This window comes from Narcine bancroftii, chromosome 2 (assembly GCF_036971445.1).
Source record: "Narcine bancroftii isolate sNarBan1 chromosome 2, sNarBan1.hap1, whole genome shotgun sequence".
NCBI lineage: Eukaryota > Metazoa > Chordata > Chondrichthyes > Torpediniformes > Narcinidae > Narcine > Narcine bancroftii.
Genome location: NC_091470.1, coordinates 174,700,793 through 174,720,191, shown reverse-complemented (window position 1 = coordinate 174,720,191; position 19,399 = coordinate 174,700,793). Strand labels below are relative to the sequence as shown.

Below are 19,399 nucleotides of genomic sequence, written 5' to 3'. Positions count from 1 at the left end.
AATATCTGAAAATGCATTGCCTGAGCGGAACAGTGATGAGCCGGGAAATGAGGACAAGAGCATTGCTTAGCCAGGGTGAGCATCTGGACCTCCTTTGCCCAACCAGAGCAGCGCTGAGCGTGAGGGGGGATCATCTGGGACTGCATTGCCTGAACAGAGCAGCGCTGACCTGGGAGGGGGCCTGGGAAACATTTGAAACTCCATTATCTGACCAGAGCAGCGCTGAATCAGGAGGGGGAAGGGGAACATCTGAAACTGCATTACCAGACAAGAGCAGTGATGAGCCAGGGGGGGATATCTGGAACTGCATTGCTTGACCGGAGCAGCACTAAGCAAGGAGGGGGGCTGGTAAACATTTGGTACTGCATTTCCTGACCTGAACAGCGCTGAGCTTGGTGGGTGGAACACATCTGGAACTGCATTGGCTCACTGGAGCAGCGCTAAGCCAGGAGAGAGGGAACCTCTGGACTTACATTGCCTGACCAGAGCAGCGCTGAGCCGGGAGAGGGGAACATCTGGAACTGCATTTCCTGACAAGAGAAGCGCTGAGCTGGGGGGTATGGAGCATCTGGAAAGGCATTACCTGACCGGTGCAGCACTATGCTGGGAGGTGAGGCGAGAGAACATCTGGAATGCCATTTCCTAATTGGTGCAGCACTGAGCCAGGAGGAGGGAGGAACATCTGGAACTGCATTGCCTGACCGTATCAACCCTGAGCCAGGGGGGCAGACATCGGGAAATGCATTGCCTGACCAGAGCAGCGCTTAGCTGGGAGGGAGTATGGGGAACATCTGGAACTGCATTATCTGAATGGAGCAGTGCTGAGCCGGTAGGGGAAGAAACATCTGGAACTGCGTTGTCTGACTGGAGCTGCGTTGAGCCGAGGGGGGGAGGGGAACAGCTAGAACTGCATTACCTCACTGGTCCAACACTGAGCCGGGAAGGGGTGCTAAGATCTGGAACTACATTGCCTGGCCGGAGGAGCATTGAGAAAGGAGGGGGAACATCTGGAACTGCATTGCGTGACCAGAGCAGCACTGAGCCAGGAGAGAGGGAATATCTGGACTTGCACTGCCTGACCAGAACAGCGCATAACCGGGAGTGGGGAACATCTGGAACTGCATTGCCTGACTGGAGCAACCCTGACCAGTGCAGCGCTGAGCCGGGAGGTGAGGCGGAAGAACATCTGGAATGACATCACCTGACTTGTGCAGCACTGAGCCCGGAGGGAGGAGGAACATCGGGAACTGCATTGCCTGACCAAAGTAGCGCTCAGCAGCAGGGGGACATCTGGAAGTGCATTTCCTGACCAGAGCAGCGCTGAGCCTTGTGTGTGTGTGGGGGGGGGGGGGGGACACATCTGGACGCATTCCCTGACCAGAGCAGCGCTGAACCGGGAGGGGGGTACATCTGGATTTGAATTGCTTGACCGGAGGAGCTCTGAGCCAGGAGGAGGGGTTGCTAGGGAACATCTGGAATTGCATTGCCTGTCTGGAACAGCGCTGAGACAGGAGAAAGGGAACATCTGGAACTGGATTGCCTCTCCGGAGCATTTCTGAGCCAGTAGCAGAGTGGAACATCTGGAACTGCATTAACTGGACAGAGCAGCGCTGAGCCGGTGGGGGGAGGAACATCTGGAACTGCATTGTCTGACTGGAGCAGCGTTGAGCCGGGAGGGGGAGGGGAACAGCTAGAACTGCATTACCTCACTGGTCCAGCACTCAGCCGGGAGGAGGTGCTAACATCTGGAACTACATTTCCTGGCCAGAGCAGCATTGCGAAAGGAGGGTGAACATCTGGAACTGCATTGCCTGGCCAGGGCAGCACTGAGCCAGGAGAGAGGGAACATCTGGACTTACATTGCCTGACCAGAACAGCGCCTAACCGGGAGCGGGAAACATCTGGAACTGCATTGCCTGACCAGAGCAACCCTGACCAGCACACCGCTAAGCCACGAGAGAGGGAACATCTGGACTTGCATTGCCTGACCAGAGCAGCGCTGTACCGGGAGGCAGTAAACATCTGAAACTGCATTTCCTGACAAGAGCAGCGCTGATTTGGGGGTGGGTGGGAACATTTTGAAAGGCATTACCTCACCGGTGCAACGCTAAGCCGGTAGGGGAGGTGGGAGTACATCTGGAATGCCATTTCCTGACTGGTGCAGCACTGAGCCTGGAGGGGGAGTAACATTTGGAACTGCATTGACTAAACGGAGCAGCTCTGAGCCAGGAGGAGGGAGGAACAGCTAGAACTGCATTGCCTGACTGGAGCAACCCTGACCAGTGCAGCGGTGAGCCGGGAGGTGAGGCAGAAGAACATCTGGAATGACATCACCTGACTTGTGCAGCACTGAGCCTGGAGGGAGGAGGAACATCGGGAACTGCATTGCCTGACCAAAGTAGCGCTGAGCAGGAGGGGAACATCTGGAAGTGCATTTCCTGACCTGAGCAGCGCTGAGCCTTGTGTGTGTGTGGTGGGGGGGAACACATCTGGACGCATTTCCTGACCAGCGCGAGCAGCGCTGAACCGGGAGGGGGGTACATCTGGGACTGAATTGCTTGACCGGAGGAGCTCTGAGCCAGGAGGAGGGGGGTGCTAGGGAACATCTGGAATTGCATTGCCTGTCTGGAACAGCGCTGAGACAGGAGAAAGGAAACATCAGGAACTGCATTGTCTAAGCAGAGCAGCGTTGAGCTGCGATGGGGGATATATCTGGAACTACATTGCCTGATAAGAGCAGTGCTGAGAAGGGAGGGAGGAACATCTACTTTTCTTTGGCTTGGCTTCGCGGACGAAGATTTATGGAGGGGGTAAAAAGTCCACGTCAGCTGCAGGCTCGTTTGTGGCTGACAAGTCCGATGCGGGACAGGCAGACACGATTGCAGCGGTTGCAGGGGAAAATTGGTTGGTTGGGGTTGGGTGTTGGGTTTTTCCTCCTTTGCCTTTTGTCAGTGAGGTAGGCTCTGCGGTCTTCTTCAAAGGAGGTTGCTGCCCGCCAAACTGTGAGGCGCCAAGATGCACGGTTTGAGGCGTTATCAGCCCACTGGCGGTGGTCAATGTGGCAGGCACCAAGAGATTTCTTTAGGCAGTCCTTGTACCTTTTCGTTGGTGCACCTCTGTCACGGTGGCCAGTGGAGAGCTCGCCATATAACACGATCTTGGGAAGGCGATGGTCCTCCATTCTGGAGACGTGACCCATCCAGCGCAGCTGGATCTTCAGCAACGTGGACTCGATGCTGTCGACCTCTGCCATCTCGAGTACTTCGACGTTAGGGATGTAAGCGCTCCAATGGATGTTGAGGATGGAGCGGAGACAACGCTGGTGGAAGCGTTCTAGGAGCCGTAGGTGGTGCCGGTAGAGGACCCATGATTCGGAGCCGAACAGGAGTGTGGGTATGACAACGGCTCTGTATACGCTTATCTTTGTGAGGTTTTTCAGTTGGTTGTTTTTCCAGACTCTTTTGTGTAGTCTTCCAAAGGCGCTATTTGCCTTGGCGAGTCTGTTGTCTATCTCATTGTCGATCCTTGCATCTGATGAAATGGTGCAGCGGAGATAGGTAAACTGGTTGACCGTTTTGAGTTTTGTGTGCCCGATGGAGATGTGGGGGAGCTGGTAGTCATGGTGGGGAGCTGGCTGATGGAGGACCTCAGTCTTCTTCAGGCTGACTTCCAGGCCAAACATTTTGGCAGTTTCCGCAAAGCAGGACGTCAAGCGCTGAAGAGCTGGCTCTGAATGGGCAACTAAAGCGGCATCGTCTGCAAAGAGTAGTTCATGGACAAGTTTCTCTTGTGTCTTGGTGTGAGCTTGCAGGCGCCTCAGATTGAAGAGATTTTACCTAACCAGCGTAGCACAGAGCCGGTAGAGGGTGTCCATCTGGAGCTACAATGCCTGGCTAGAGCAGCACTGAGCTGGGAGCGAGGCTGGGGAACAACTCGAACTGCATTCCCTGACAAGAGCAGTGCTGAGCCGGGGGGAACATCTGGAACTGCTTTGCCTAACCAGAGCAGCGCTGAGTGGAAGGGGGAACATCTGGAACTGCATTCACTAAACGAAGCATTTGTGAGCCGGGAGGGGGTTGGAAGGAACATCTGGAACTGCATTAACTGACCAGAGAAGTGCTGAGTGGGGAGGGGGTGGGGGATAATCTGGAACTGAATTGCCTCTCTGGAGAATTGCTGAGCCAGTAGCGGAGAGGAACATCTGGAACTGCGTTGTCTGACTGGAGCTGCGTTGAGCCGGGAGTGGGAGGGGAACAGCTAGAACTGCATAACCTCACTCGTCCAGCACTGAGCCGGGAGGGGTGCTAACATCTGGAACTACATTTCCTGGCCGGAGCAGCATTTAGAAAGGAGGGGGAATATCTGGAACTGCATTGCCTGACCAGAGCAGCACTGAGCTAGGAGAGAGGGAACATCTGGACTTACATTGCCTGACCAGAACAGCGCCTAACCGGGAGTGGGGAACATCTGGAACTGCATTGCCTGACCAGAGCAACCCTGACCAGTACACCGCTAAGCCACGAGAGAGGGAACATCTGGACTTGCATTGCCTGACCAGAGCAGCGCCGAGTTGGGGTTGGGTGGGAACATCTTGAAATGCATTACCTCACCAGTGCAACGCTAAGCTGGGAGGTGAGGCGGGAGAACATCTGGAATGCCATTTCCTGACTGGTGCGGCACTGAGCCTGGAGGGAGGAGGAACATCGGGAACTGCATTGCCTGACCGAAGTATCGCTGAGCAGGAGGGGGACATCTGGAAGTGCATTTCCTGACCAGAGCAGCGCTGAGCCTTGTGTGTGTGTGTGTGGGGGGGGGGGGGTGGGGTGGGAACACATCTGGACGCATTCCCTGACCAGAACAGCGCTGAACCGGGAGGGGGAATTGCTTGACTGGAGGAGCTCTGAGCCAGGAGGAGGGGGGTGCTAGGGAACATCTGGAATTGCATTGTCTAACCAGAGCAGCGTTGAGCTGCGATGGGGGAAATATCTGGAACTTCATTGCCTGATAAGAGCAGTGCTGAGAAGGGAGGGAGGAATATCTACTATGCATTACCTAACCAGTGTAGTGCAGAGCCGGGAGAGGGAGTCCATCTGGAGCTACAATGCCTGGCCAGAGCAGCACTGAGCCAGGAGCGAGGCTGGGGAACAACTCGAACTGCATATCCTGACAAGAGCAGTGCTGAGCCGGGGGGAACATCTGGATCTGCTTTGCCTAACCAGAGCAGCGCTGAGTGGAAGGGGGAACATCTGGAATTGCATTCACTAAACGAAGCATCTGTGAGCCGGGAGGGGGTTGGAAGGAACATCTGGAACTGCATTAACAGAACAGAGAAGTGCTGAGTGAAGAGGGGGGTTGGGGTACATCTGGAACTGAATTGCCTCTCCGGAGCATTGTTGATCCAGTAATGGAGAGGAACATCTGGAACTGCATTAACTGGACAGAGCAGCGCTGAGCCGGTAGGGGGGAAACATCTGGAACTGCGTTGTCTGATTGGAGCTGCATTGAGCCGGGGGGAGGGGAACAGCTAGAACTGCATAACATCACTTGTCCAGCACTGAGCCGGGAGGGGGTGCTAACACCTGGAACTACATTTCCTGGCCGGAGCAGCATTGAGAAAGGAGGGGTAACATCTGGAACTGCATTGCCTGACCAGAGCAGCACTGAGTCAGGAGAGAGGGAACATCTGGACTTACATTGCCTGACCAGAACAGCGCCTAACCGGGAGCGGGGAACATCTGGACTGCATTGCCTGACCAGAGCAGCGCTGTACCGGGAGGGGGTAAACATCTGAAACTGCATTTCCTGACAAGTGCAGCGCTGAGTTGGGGGTGGGTGGGAACATCTTGAAAGGCATTACCTCACCGGTGCAAAGCTAAGACGGGAGGGGAGGTGGGAGAACATCTGGAATGCCATTTCTTGACTGGTGCAGCACTGAGCCTGGAGGGGGAGTAACATTTGAAACTGCATTGACTAAACAGAGCAGCTCTGAGCCAGGAGGAGGGAGGAACATCTGGAACTGCATTGTCTAACTGGAGCAACCCTGACCAGTGCAGCGCTGAGCCGGGAGGTGAGGCGGAAGAACATCTGGAATGACATCACCTGACTTGTGCAGCACTGAGCCTGGAGGGAGGAGGAACATCGGGAACTGCATTGCCTGACCAAAGTAGCGCTGAGCAGGTGGGGGACATCTGGAAGTGCATTTCCTGACCAGAGCAGCGCTGAGCCTTGTGTGTGTGTGTGTGGGGGGGGGGGGGGGGGACACATCTGGACGCATTCCCTGACCAGAGCAGCGCTGAACCTGGAGGGGAGTACATCTGGAACTGAATTGCTTGACCGGAGGAGCTCTGAGCCAGGAGGAGGGGGGTGCTAGGGAACATCTGGAATTGCATTGCCTGTCTGGAACAGCGCTGAAACAGGAGAAAGGAAACATCAGGAACTGCATTGTCTAACCAGAGCAGCGTTGAGCTGCGATGGGGGAAATATCTGGAACTACATTGCATGATAAGAGCAGTGCTGAGAAGGGAGGGAGGAACATCTACTATGCAATACCTAACCAGTGTAGCGCAGAGCCGGGAGAGGGGGTCCATCTGGAGCTACAATGCCTGGCCAGAGCAGCACTGAGCTGGGAGCGAGGCTGCTGAACAACTCGAACTACATTCCCTGACAAGAGCAGTGCTGAGCCGGGGGGAACATCTGGAACTGCTTTGCCTAACCAGAGCAGCGCTGAGTGGAAGGGGAACATCTGGAACTGCATTCACTAAACGAAGCATTTGTGAGCCTGGAGGGGGTTGGAAGGAACATCTGGAACTGCATTAACTAACTGCTGAGTGGGGAGGGGGGTGGGGAACATCTGGAACTGAATTGCCTCCGGAGCATTGCTGAGCCAGTAGCAGAGAGGAACATCTGGAACTGCATTAACTGGACAGAGCAGCGCTGAGCCTGTAGGGGGAGGAACATCTGGAACTGCATTGTCTGACTGGAGCTGCGTTGATCTGGGAGGGGAGGGGAATAGCTAGAACTGCATAACCTCACTGGTCCAGCACTGAGACGGGAGGGGGTGCTAACATCTGGAACTACATTTACTGGCCGGAGCAGCATTGAGAAAGGAGGGGGAACATCTGGAACTGCATTACCTGACGAGAGCAGCACTGAGCTTGGAGAGAGGGAACATCTGGACTTACATTGCCTGACCAGAACAGTGCCTAACCGGGAGCGGGAAACATCTGGAACTGCATTGCCTGACCAGAGCAACCCTGACCAGTACACCGCTAAGCCACGAGAGATGGAACATCTGGACTTGCATTGCCTGACCAGAGCAGCGCTGAGTTGGGGGTGGGTGGGGACATCTTGAAAGGCATTACCTCACCGGTGCAAAAGTAAGCCGGGAGGTGAGGCGGGAGAACATCTGGAATGCCATTTCCTGACTGGTGCGGCACTGAGCCTGGAGGGGGAGTAACATTTCGAACTGCATTGACTAAACGGAGCATCTCTGAGCCAGGAGGAGGAACAGCTGGAACTGCATTGCCTGACTGGAGCAACCCTGACCATGCAGCGATGAGCCGGGAGGTGAGGTGGAAGAACATCTGGAATGACATCACCTGACTTGTGCAGCACTGAGCCTGGAGGGAGGAGGAACATCGGGAACTGCATTGCCTGACCAGAGTAGCGCTGAGCAGGAGGGGGGACATCTGGAAGTGCATTTCCTGTACAGAGCAGCGCTGAGCCTTGAGTGTGTGTGGGGGGGGGGGGGGAGACACATCTGGACGCATTCCCTGACCAGAGCAGCGCTGAACCGGGAGGGGGGTACATCTGGAACTAAATTGCTTGACCGGAGGAGCTCTGAGACAGGAGGAAGGGGGTGCTAGGGAACATCTGGAATTGCATTGCCTGTCTGGAACAGCGCTGAGACAGGAGAAAGGGAACATCTGGAACTGCATTGTCTAACCAGAGCATCGTTGAGCTGCGATGGGGGAAATATCTGGAACTACATTGCCTGACAAGAGCAGTGCTGAGGAGGGAGGGAGGAACATCTACTATGCATTACCTAACCAGTGTAGTGCAGAGCGGGGAGATGGGGGACCATCTGGAGCTACAATGCCTGGCCAGAGCAGCACTCAGCCGGGAGCGGGGCTGGGTAACAACTCGAACTTCATTCCCTGACAAGAGCAGTGCTGAGCCGAGGGGAACATCTGGAAGTGCTTTGCCTAACCAGAGCAGCGCTGAGTGGAAGGGGGAACATCTGGAACTGCATTCACTAAACAGAGCATCTGTGAGCCGGGAGGGGGTTGGAAGGAACATCTGGAACTGCATTAACTGAACAGAGCAGCGCTGAGCCGGGAGGTGGTGCTGGGCAATATCTGGAAATGCATTACCTGAGCGGAGCAGTGATAAGCTGGGAACGGTGGACAAGAGCATTGCATAGTCAGGGTGAATATCTGGACCTCCTTTGCCTAACCAGAGCAGCGCTGATGTGAGCGGCGGATCATCTGGGACTGCATTGCCTGAACAGAGCAGCGCTGAGCTGGGAGGGGGCCTGAGGAACATCTGGAACTGCATTATCTGACCAGAGCAGCGCTGAATCTGGAGGGGGAAGGGGAACATCTGAAACTGCATTACCGGACAAGAGCAGTGATGAGCAGGGGGGGGGGGGGATATCTGGAACTGCATTGCTTGACCGGAGCAGCACTAAGCCAGGAGGGGGACTAGTAACCATCTGGTACTGCATTTCCTGATCTGAACAGTCCTGAGCTTGGTGGGGTGGAACACATCTGGAACTGCATTGGCTCACTGGAGCAGCGCTTAGCCAGGAGAGAGGGAACCTCTGGACTTACATTGCCTGACCGGAGCAGCGCTGAGCCGGGAGGGAGGAACATCTGGAACTGCATTGACTATATGGAGCATCTGTGTGGCGGGAGGTGGAGGAACATCTGGAACTGCATTGCCTGATCGGAGCAACCTTGAGCTGGGGGGGGGGACATCGGGAACTGCATTTCTTGACCAGAGCAGCGCTGAGCTGGGAGGGGGTGCTGGGCAACATCTGGAAATGCATTGTCTGAGCGGAGCAGTGATGAGCCAGGAACGGGGGACAAGAGCATTGCTAAGCCGGGAGAAACATCTGGAATTGCTTTGCCTAACCAGAGCAGCGCTGAGCGTGAGGGGGGATTATCTGGAACTGCAATGCCTGAACAGAGCAGCGCTGAGATGGGAGGGGGCCTGGGGAACATCTGGAACTGCATTACCTGACAAGAGCAGTGCTGAGCCGGGGGGGAACATCTGGAACTCCATTGCTTGACTGGAGCTGCACTAAGCTGGGGGGGGGTGGGTCTGGGAAACATCTGGTACTGCATTTCCTGACCTGAGCAGCGCTGAGCCTGGTGGGGTGGAACTCATCTGGAACAGCATTACCTGACAAGAGCAGTGCTGATCCGGGGGGGGGGGTAACATCTGGAACTGTGCCTAACCAGAGCAGCGCTGAGCGGGAGGTGGGAACATCTGGAACTGCATTGCTTGATCAGAGCAGCATTAAGCTCTTGTTTACAAGAGGGGCTTGTAAACATCTGGTACTGTATTTCCTGACCTGAGCAGCGCTGAGCCTGGTGGGGTGGAACACATCTGGAACTGCATTGCCTGTCCGGAACAGCGCTGAGCCGGTGGGGAGGGGGTGGGGGAACTTCTGGAACTGCATTGCCTGACCGGTGCAGCGCTGAGCCGGGAGGTGAGGGGGGCTAGGGAACATCTGGAACTGCATGGCCTGACCGGTGCAGCGCTGAACCGGGGGGGGGGGGGGGGTCTGAGGAACATCTGGAACTGCATTGCCTGACCGGTGCAGCGCAGAGCCGAGGAGCAGAGCTCCAATCACATCTGGATGATTGACAGCCGCGGAAGGTACCATTCCGGAAATGTAGGGGGGGTGGTGTGGGTGGAGACGGGTGACCGTGGACAGCGATGGACCACGTTGCCTCGTGCCTGCTGTGGTGAACGGTGACTGGGCTGTGAGCGGCACATTGAAGGCGGCGGCTGCCGGAGAGGCGGCGCGGGTCGTCGCGCCGGCGGCTGTGAGGCGACCCCTCCCCGTGCCGCGGATGGTGCGGCGCTGTGCGGCCAGGGCGGGCAGTCGGTGGCGGAGGCTGAGGCAGGAGGTCGGCGGCTCCGCGCTCCCCACAATGGCCGTCTTCCTCATCGTGTGGCTGCTGCCGGCCGCGGGGGCGCTGGAAGGTACTGGCGCTCGGGGCGGGCGCGGGGACCCGAGGGCAGGGATGCCCAGTGCTCCCACCCCGGGGGGCGCTCCCTCCCCGGGGTTGGTGGGGGGGTGCACAGGCAGGGAAAGTTGTCCACTTGTGTGCACGGAGTGACTGAGCCCGCACCATCATCGGCTCAGGCCGGGGAAGCCCCCCCATCCCGGGTGGGTGTTCCGATCCAGTCTGGGGGGATGGGATTCCGATCCTGTTCGGGGGAGGACTCTCGATCCAGTCTGGGGGGGGGGGGGGGCGGGGTATCACGATCCGGGGTAGGGTTCGCCCGATCCGGAGTGTGGGTCTCCCGATCTGGGAGGATCCCGATCCAGTCCGGGAGGGGGGGTGGAATGGTCCAGCAGTCTGGGAGGGGGTGGGTATCCACAGGAGTCTGGGAGGAGGGGTGGGTGTACACAGGAGTCTGGGAGGGGGGTGTCCCCGACCAGGAGTATTGGGGGGTGTCCCTGTATAGGGGTATCTGTAGGCGGGGGGTGGGGGGGGGAAATCTCCTGGTCCAGTGATGCCTTTAAGAGGGATGGCTAGATGTGGGTTCAGTGTGTATGTGTGGGGGTGGGGCTGGGTGGAGAGTGGTGGATGTGGTGCTACAGCTTAGGGGTACCCGGTGTATGAGAGTGGGTGGGGTGTGGTGGTGGGGTCCCGGCTAGGGGTTACATTCTGACTGTGCTCTGGTCCTGCAAGCCATGGATTTTTCCTCCTGACCTCCTGACACATGGCCATCCAGGACAACTCTTACCCTCTCTGCATAGTCTTGATGTTTCAAACTTTACCTATCCCCCACCTCCTTCTGTTTCCATCTCATCTTTACTCACTCTTATGCTAATTTTTCCTGAGGTTTGCCCCTCTACCTGCCTCTCCACCTCTCACACCTTCTGTCCCATCAATCCTGCTGCCCCCATCCCAGCTTCTTTTCCCCTTTGTTCACGGGATATCACCCAGAATGTTGATCTCCCATTTCTACCCATGGATGAGCCTGACCTGCTGGTATCTCCAGCAGGTCCTTGCCTGCTCCACATTTTCCTGCTAGAGGAAGAGTTTCTTGTGGCCTGTTACTGACCCTCCTGCCTTGATGTTGGGTCACTTGCCAAAAGTGAGCTCAGTGGGAGTGCAGAATTCATTTCCATCATGGGATCCAGTTTGTAGAATGTTTGTTTCTTTAATGGCATGTTCTCTGTTTTAGTGCTGGGTGAAAACATTTGTTGAGTACATTAAACGTCCATCTGTGCATGGTTAATGGGATGGTTGTGTCAATGGGAAAACACTCGTTCATAATCCACATCGAAAATTTGTGATTTTGGATTTACTGTATGACTTGCTCCTTGTCCTAATGCTCCCTGGCTGCGAGTCCCCACTGTCAGGAGTAATAAATCGGGAGAAGCAGTTTCATTCAGAGTGATGTACGATCATGGCATTGAGTAAAAAGATTGATGAAGTGGAAGGTGCTCTAGGATGTAAGAGGATACAAGGGCAGATTGAAAGTTCATGTAGAACATTTTGGTGCTGTCAGATCTGCTGGATCTGGACTCTGTGGTGATTGTGGTGCCAATGTGAGTGACTTGTTATTCTGTGTTCATCAACCAAAGCCATCAAGCACCATTCCTTGGCTCGTGAGTTGGCCCGGCCTGGATCTTGGGCTATTTTGGGCTCTCTTTGACTGTGAGCCAACAGAAAGGTGTTTCACAAGCCATCTCTCACAGTGAGATGACTTGAGGACCACATGCAAATACAGTTACATATTTCACCATACATTATAATGTTGATTTGCAAAGCATGAGAACTCCGTTATAGTGAGGGTACATTTGCCGCGTGGTTCACAAATTGTGTATGTTTCCAGACAAACTTCCAGAACCTTCAAACAGAGTTAAGATGTTTCTGAGGATTTGTTCCTTACCCAATATTTTACTGCCTTTGGAAATAAGGAGTCACAGCAGAATCATCAAGCCACCCAATGGAATGTGCTCTGCTTCTCTACGTTTGTCAATCATATTCCGCATGAAGAATGCACTCTGTTGGCTCCCGACCACTCAGTTCAGGGATGGATCTAACGTGGGGCCTTCCAGGTGATCTATTTCTCCTCTGCTCCAGGATGGATCTAACGTGGGGCCTTCCAGGTGATCTATTTTTTCTCTGCTCCAACACCAAGCTGCTCGATCCTCCTGACGTCCTGTTTACTCCACTGTCGGTATTTCCCACTTGTGTCTGCACAGTTCTTGCTAATAATTTTCATGCCAGCCCTGGCTACCTGAAGCTGTTTTACTGCAGTGATGAGACTTCCCACGCGTTTTCCTCTTTGTTTTGGTTCCGTCGATAGGATCTGTGCAGATATTTGCTGGTTGAATGCAGCCAGCACTGGGCCATATTGTACGGACAGAGCATTCCCACTCTAGGCAAGCACTCGATACAGGAGGAAGGAACACTAGGTCCGGTTCTGGTTGACATCGCTCTGCTTTTCTGGTGTGCAAGATCCAGGATGATATTGGTTCAGGCAGAAATGCTCGTTTTGAATTCATTGTGGCTGTTGTAAGAAGGATTGCCCTGAGGAAAGCTGGATTTGTGTAGTGATCAAGATGGGTTGTCTTTCCAGTTGATGTTAACTTTTCTACCTGTACGGTGTGATTGGGTTAATTAGCGGGAGGGACCATGAGTCAGTCTATCAGGGCTACACCAGCAGGATGAAGCTGGCTGCCTGCTCAAGGAGTTAGGGAGAGAGCAGCTGCAGGTAGGTACACATGGAGTAGCTGGAGACTTTAGTTTTCTCCCAGTTTTACATAAAAGGTAGAGTTTAGATAACAGTTATTTGTGAAGTTCTTCAGCCAGAAATTCGTGAGTCAGCTGTGGAAGTGAGGCCGTTGGGTGTATTTAAGGCAGAGATTGACAGGTGTTTGGTTCGTCAGGCCATCAAGGGTTACTTACGGGAAGAAAGCAAGGTTGTGAGTGGATGGATCAGCTCATGATTAGAATGGCGGAGCAGACTCGATGGGTCACTTTCTGCTCCTATATCTTGTAACCTTGTAGATGTTTACAAGAAGCAAAGTGTGCAAGTGGTTGGTGGTATGGAATGTGCCCCTAGCATGGAGTTTGGGGCAAAAGGTCATTCCCAATCAACATGCCATGGTTCTTTCGCCTGGCGCTCTGCCACTCTTTGCCAGTTCAGAGTTGCTCCCACCGTAACCTTTAGTCAGAAACTGCTCAAGCTCTGCATTAAGCCTAAAAAGTAGGGAATTTTGTCTTTATGCTTCAGGCTGACTCAATGTTTTGTGCCAGACTTAATTATATCAAGGATTAGTTTACATTGAACTGACGCAAACCCAAAAAGAAATGATAACTTGAATATAAGTGAGAAAATTGTTTTTGAGACGAGTGACAAAACAAGCTGACAGTTAAGTGAGGCGTCAAGATGAATTGGGATCCATTGAATATTGTGCATTTGGAGAATAGAACAATGGAGGGAGTAATGCTTGCATGTTATAAACATGAAACTGGAAGAGGTTTAATGCTGCACCTCAGAGAATGATCAGAACTGTTCTTTACCTACAAATCCAAGGCGTAGAATTGCATCTTTGTCTTCTAGTATCCAAAGGAAACTCCCTGCTTGCTGTTCTCTTTATTTTGGTCCTTTTTGGTCACATTGTGCGCTGATGAGTGTGTCATCACGGGAGGGTTTCACGGAGAATGCTAATGTCGAGCTGCTAAGCTATCGTTTTCCTTTGTTCCACTTTATTCGATTGGGTGCATTATTTTTATTGAAAGTGCAATTGCAGGCCTGTTGCAGGAAATAACTTGATTGCAAATTGCAGCTTAAAAAAAAACTGGTAAAATTAATTTGCCCCTCATATCGTGTGTTTCGTGGTGCCCTATAAGTTAAGGGGCAACAGTTGCGAGCTCCTGCATGTGGAAGTCTCCCTTCTCCAATGCTAATCATTTGGTAAATCTCCAGCATTCAATTTGACATACAGACTGCATACGTAGTACATCCTCAGCTGAGAGCTCACTCAAAATCACATGGGCTGCATGCTACTTTTTACTGCAAATTAAATGAAGCATTCTGAGCAGGAATACGTTTCGCAAATAAAGTTTTTAAGAGGCATTGATATTGCAAAAGGAAAACAGAATGTGGATACTGTGGTTTTCTGAATAGATTTGGCTCAACATCACAAAACCTGCATAAGGATTCTAGAAGATAAATGTAGCATAATAAATTGAGGTGGTGTGAACATTGTTGTATTCCAGAGCGATGAATTAATGATATGTGTTCACCTGTTTGAGGATTGGCATCTTAAAACTTTTGGTGTGAGCCATATAACCATATAACCACTTACAGCACAGAACAGGCCAGTTGGGCCCTACTAGTCCATGCTGTAGCAAATCCCCACCCTCCTAGTCCCACTGACCAGCACCCGGTCCATACCCCTCTAGTCCTCTCCTCTCCATGTAACGATCCAGTCTTTCCTTAAATATAACCAATGATCCCGCCTCGACCACGTCTGCCGGAAGCTCATTCCACATCCCCACCACCCTCTGCGTAAAGAAATTTCCCCTTATGTTCCCCTTATAATTTTCCCCCTTCAATCTTAAACCATGTCCTCTAGTTTGAATCTCCCCCTTTCTTAATTGAAAAAGCCTATCCACATTTACTCTGTCTGTCCCTTTTAAAGTCTTAAACACCTCTATCAAGTCCCCTCTCAATCTTCTACGCTCCAGAGAAAAAAACCCCAGTCTGCACAACCTTTCCCTGTAACTCAGACCCTGAAATCCTGTCAACATTCTCGTGAACCTTCTCTGCACTCTCTCTATTGTCAGTCATGTGTTGCTGCTGTGTACTTAGGGATTTGAGGTTTGCGGCGCTAAAGTTCAAGATGTAGACATACGTCCCCACAACCCAATTATCCTCCAACCTTGATACGTTTTGAAGGGTGGGAGGAAAATGGAGCCCCCAAAGGAAACCCACGCAGCTGCGGGATTTGAACCTGTGTGCTGGTTCATATCAAGTTCATATTTTTGTCACATGTACCAAGCTGAGAAAGTTTCTTTTGTGAGCAGTCCAGGTAGTCAAACCCTTCATAGTGCAGCAGTTAAAAACAGTGAATGTGTAGAGTTACAGAGGGATGAATTGGTACACAGCAAACGCAACATTGTTTTGCTGTATATCAGGTGTCTGATAACCGTGTGCTCTTGAATCTGGCGGTGTGAGATCTCACACTCATGACTTTTCTTCCCTGTGGGGGGGGGGGGTGAAGTGTGTGTATCTGGGGTGGGATGGGTCTTTTAATATGCTACCTGCTTCTCCAAGGCAGTCTCCCTCCCACCCCACCTTCCCCCTTCAACGTAATCCAGTGGGATTGTTGCCTGAAAAGGGCACGCAAAATTGTTGAGGACCCCTTCCACCTGACACACAGCATCTTTCAGCTGCTCCTCTTGGGTGGGAAAGAATTGCAGGAGAATTAGAGCCAGCGCCACTAGGCTGAGGAACAGCTTTATCCCCCATGGGCAGGGAGAATGCTAAACGACCATAGGAACTGCTCACACTAACTCTCAAATTGACAGAACTATTGATTTATTTGTATTTATGAAAATTTGTCCTACATATGTATTGTTTGTCTGTATGTCTGTTATTGTCTGGTTGTGACTCTGCATGTTTTCCACTGAGGTCCAGAGACCACTGTTTTGTCGGGTGGTACTTGTGCATTCAAATGCCAATAAACTTGACTTAATTTGAAGCATTCTGACTGGATCTGTGGAAGTTGCTGGGAGAATGCAGGTGGCATGCCAAATTCTCTTGGCCTTCTGAGGAGGCCGAGGCGCTGATTTGCTTTCTTTGCCATTACGCCAGTGTGGTTGGACTAGGACAGGTTGCTGGAGGTGTTCATTCTGAGGAACTTAAATCCTCCTTCAGCAATTCAGCCAGCTGAGTGACAGAAGCCATGAAAATAGAACTTGCAGCTTCCAATCTGGAAGAACTGATTTGGTAGTTTGAGCAAAGCTTAACTATTTCTTCCAATGTGTGATCTAAATGATGCCAGACTTATCTTTGAACTTGGTATTTGGCTCATAATAACATGCTGCAATGGAAATGAGAGATTATTGGGAAGACTTGGCCTTTGCGAACCATTCTGACAAAAAGTCTGTCTTATTACTTGTATCTTGAAGAAAATCTGAAATTGGGGTGTCACGCAGCGCGATCACAGCCCCACAACCCAGGTCCCAATGTGGTGTGGTCTGTAAGGAGTTTGTACGTTCTCCCTGTCTCTGCGTGGGTTTTCCCTGGGGGCTCCAGTTTTCTCCCACCCTTCAAAATATATTGGGTTGGTAGGTTAATTGGGGTATTTGGGCAGCACGGACTTGTGGGCCAGAAGGGCCTGTTACCGTGCTGATTGTCTAAAATATTAATTAAACCTCTAAATGTAGGTTTCCTCTCAATTTTATCTCAAACTAGATGTATGAAAGAGTGCTCTTTTGCCTTCAAGCACCCTTCAGGCCAAAAGATTGTAGCTTGGCATGAGTTGGTTGAGAAAAGGTCACAACATTACCGTTGGTTCCAGACTAATTGACATTTGGGTTCTAATTTGGTTGCTGTTGGAAGTAAGCCACACAAAAGAAGGTTGCATGAATCATTATTATGTGGTTTTACTGGTCCAAAACATTGCTGTGGTGTGTTCTAACTTCATGCCTGAAACCCAGAAGGGAGGGTGGGAGTCAGATTTGTCAAGATAAATAAATCCATTTCTACATCCACCAGAAGAGTGCCATGCTTTGATGCCTCGAGTTTTGTTGTAACGTGTGCTTATGAATTCAGCGTCAAGTTAGAATTGGAACAATTGCAAGAATTAATATTGACTTTAAAGCATAGCTGTGCTTAAGGGAAAGTCGCATGGGGCTGACACGTTGGACTAGTAATTTGGGGGATAGGACATTGTCTGTAGATGTGAGTTCTGATTCTGCCACAGCAGCTGGAGAAATAAGTTCATTAAATCTGGATGGTAGGAGAAGGTTCATCCCATATATTTCGGTGTCTGTCGAGTCTCGAAACCCTCAAAAATCTGTCAAAAAATGGGGGTTGTCTTATAGATATACTGTTGAGACCTTAAATTCAACTCAAAAAAATGCAAGACGCAAATTTGGCGTAGAAGGTGACCCTTAAAAACCGATTGGACAAATAAATTTACCCTTGAAAATCAAAAAAAAACACATTTAGAATCCTTCAAAATCACATTCATCGTCTGAGGCAAAGATTGTACGGGTCCCAGTTTGTGTCTGATGAGGCAGTTTCAGCTTCATCGTCAGTGTCCCACAATAAATCATCTTCCGTACCGTGCATTGCACAAGAGATACCGTACTTATTAAACTATTATTAGTCTCTGCTTTCATTTTATCCCATGCTTTGAGCACATCAAGTGATGCAGCAGGCATTGCTCCGCCTTTTGTAAATGATTTTTCTGCCATTGACATGTATTCCATTCCTCGTGTATATAGTCTTTGAATGGCTTGTTCAAGCAGACATTGAGAGGTTGCAAGAGAGACGTCAAACCACCTGGGATAATCACCATCTAAGTTTTATGTAGTGCTAATCTGCTTGTGGTGTTCTCAGTTAAGTGGCTATGAAGCATATCCCAGACCATCAAACTCCGTTCCTTGAGTAAACTGCCTGGCCACCTGTTCCACCCATTGTCTATCCATAGTTTTACACCATTTTTCATCCATCCATCCTTTTTCATGAAAATGTACAAAATTACAGGCACCAGACTTTACTCCATTGAAGATATCTACATAAGGTAGTGTCTTTAAAAAAAAACGCTGCCTCTATCCTCAAAGATCCCCACCACCCAGGCCAATTTCTGAGCAATTTTTGTTTTTTTTTTGTTTTGCACCAACCAACTGTAGCCTCAAAATCTTTACTGCATCCTGGGAGCGACTTTGCCCACTCCAGTCCAAATGTTCTTATTTTATTTCATGTAAATCTAGTAACCTTGCCTTTGTTCACGTACCCATGTTGCGACATGATTTTCCAACAAGTGATTCCTCTTCACGTCGAACGTTGTTTCTTTTTGTATTTTTCTTAGAGTCTCTTCTTTCTTTCTCCAATCTCTTACCAATTTCTTGTATATATCAAATTTTCTTGCAGTGACACAGTTGTTAGTTTTCTTGGCCATTTCTATTACTTTTAACTTAAATCTCGCTTCATACTTCCGTTGTTTTGCTGGAGGCTCCATGATAACAACGAGCCAACCCCCAACAGCTCAGTCATCGCGATTTTTGAATGTCGACCATATGCCAAATATATGATTAAAAACCATTAAAATTAAGTTGAAAAAGTGGGGTGGGGGGGGGGGTCAGCCTATCTACTGGTTGACTTATACATTGAAATATATGATTAACAACAAGCTGCCTAAAACCCAAACTTGCTCACTACAGACAGACATCCTTTGAGTAATGATGTCTGCAGTGCCTCACTGGTTTGGCCCAAGTGCAACAATAGAAGAAGAGTTAAGCTTAACACAGCCATCCAATCCACCACACCTGTGGCGAAGGACATTTTTAATATTTCTGCCAGAGCTCCTGTAATTTCTACACTACCCTCCCTCAAGTTCCAAGGGAATATCTTGTCAGGCTTTGGGGATTTATCCACCCTTATTTGCTTTGCACTCCCTCCTCCTTAATCAGTATAGGTTCCATAACCTCATTGCTTGTTTTCCATACTCCCCATGGCTCTGGGCTAGTTTCCTGAGTGAATACTGATGGAAAAGACATTTAAGATCTTTGCCCATCTATCCTGGCTCCATATAAAGCTGACCACTCTGATCTTCAAGGGGACCAATATTGTCCCTTACTATCCTTTTGCTCTTCATATACCTGTAAAAACACATTGGACTTTCCTTCACATTGTTTGCCAAAACAATTTTGTGTCATCTTTTAGCCTTCTTCATTTCTTTCTTGAGGTATTTCTTGCATTTTTTATTCTCCTCGTATCTCATTTGCTAAACCCCTCTCTCTTGTTCTGAACCAGATCCCCAATATCCCTTGAAAACCAAGGTTCCCTATGCCTGGTAACCTTGCCTTTGATCCTGACAGCAAAAAGACAAACTCTGTCCTCTCAAAATTTTACCTTTGAAGGTCTTCCACTTACCTCACACATCCTTGCCTGAAAACAACTT

General features: G+C 50.9%; 1 protein-coding gene across 5 annotated transcripts in view; it reads left to right on the top strand.

Moving 5' to 3' along the window:
• Window positions 1-10,126: 10,126 nt before the first annotated feature.
• LOC138754625 (ephrin type-B receptor 2) overlaps window positions 10,127-19,399 on the top strand; it is a 196,389-nt gene continuing 187,116 nt past the window's right edge. For all 5 annotated transcript variants that reach the window (XR_011351858.1, XR_011351857.1, XM_069919168.1 and 2 more), the window contains exon 1: window positions 10,127-10,215. Coding sequence is in view for 3 of the 5 variants with exons in the window: in XM_069919168.1 (XP_069775269.1) it covers window positions 10,164-10,215 (52 nt within the window). In the remaining 2 variants the exon portion in view is untranslated. The remainder of the gene's footprint in view (window positions 10,216-19,399) is intronic.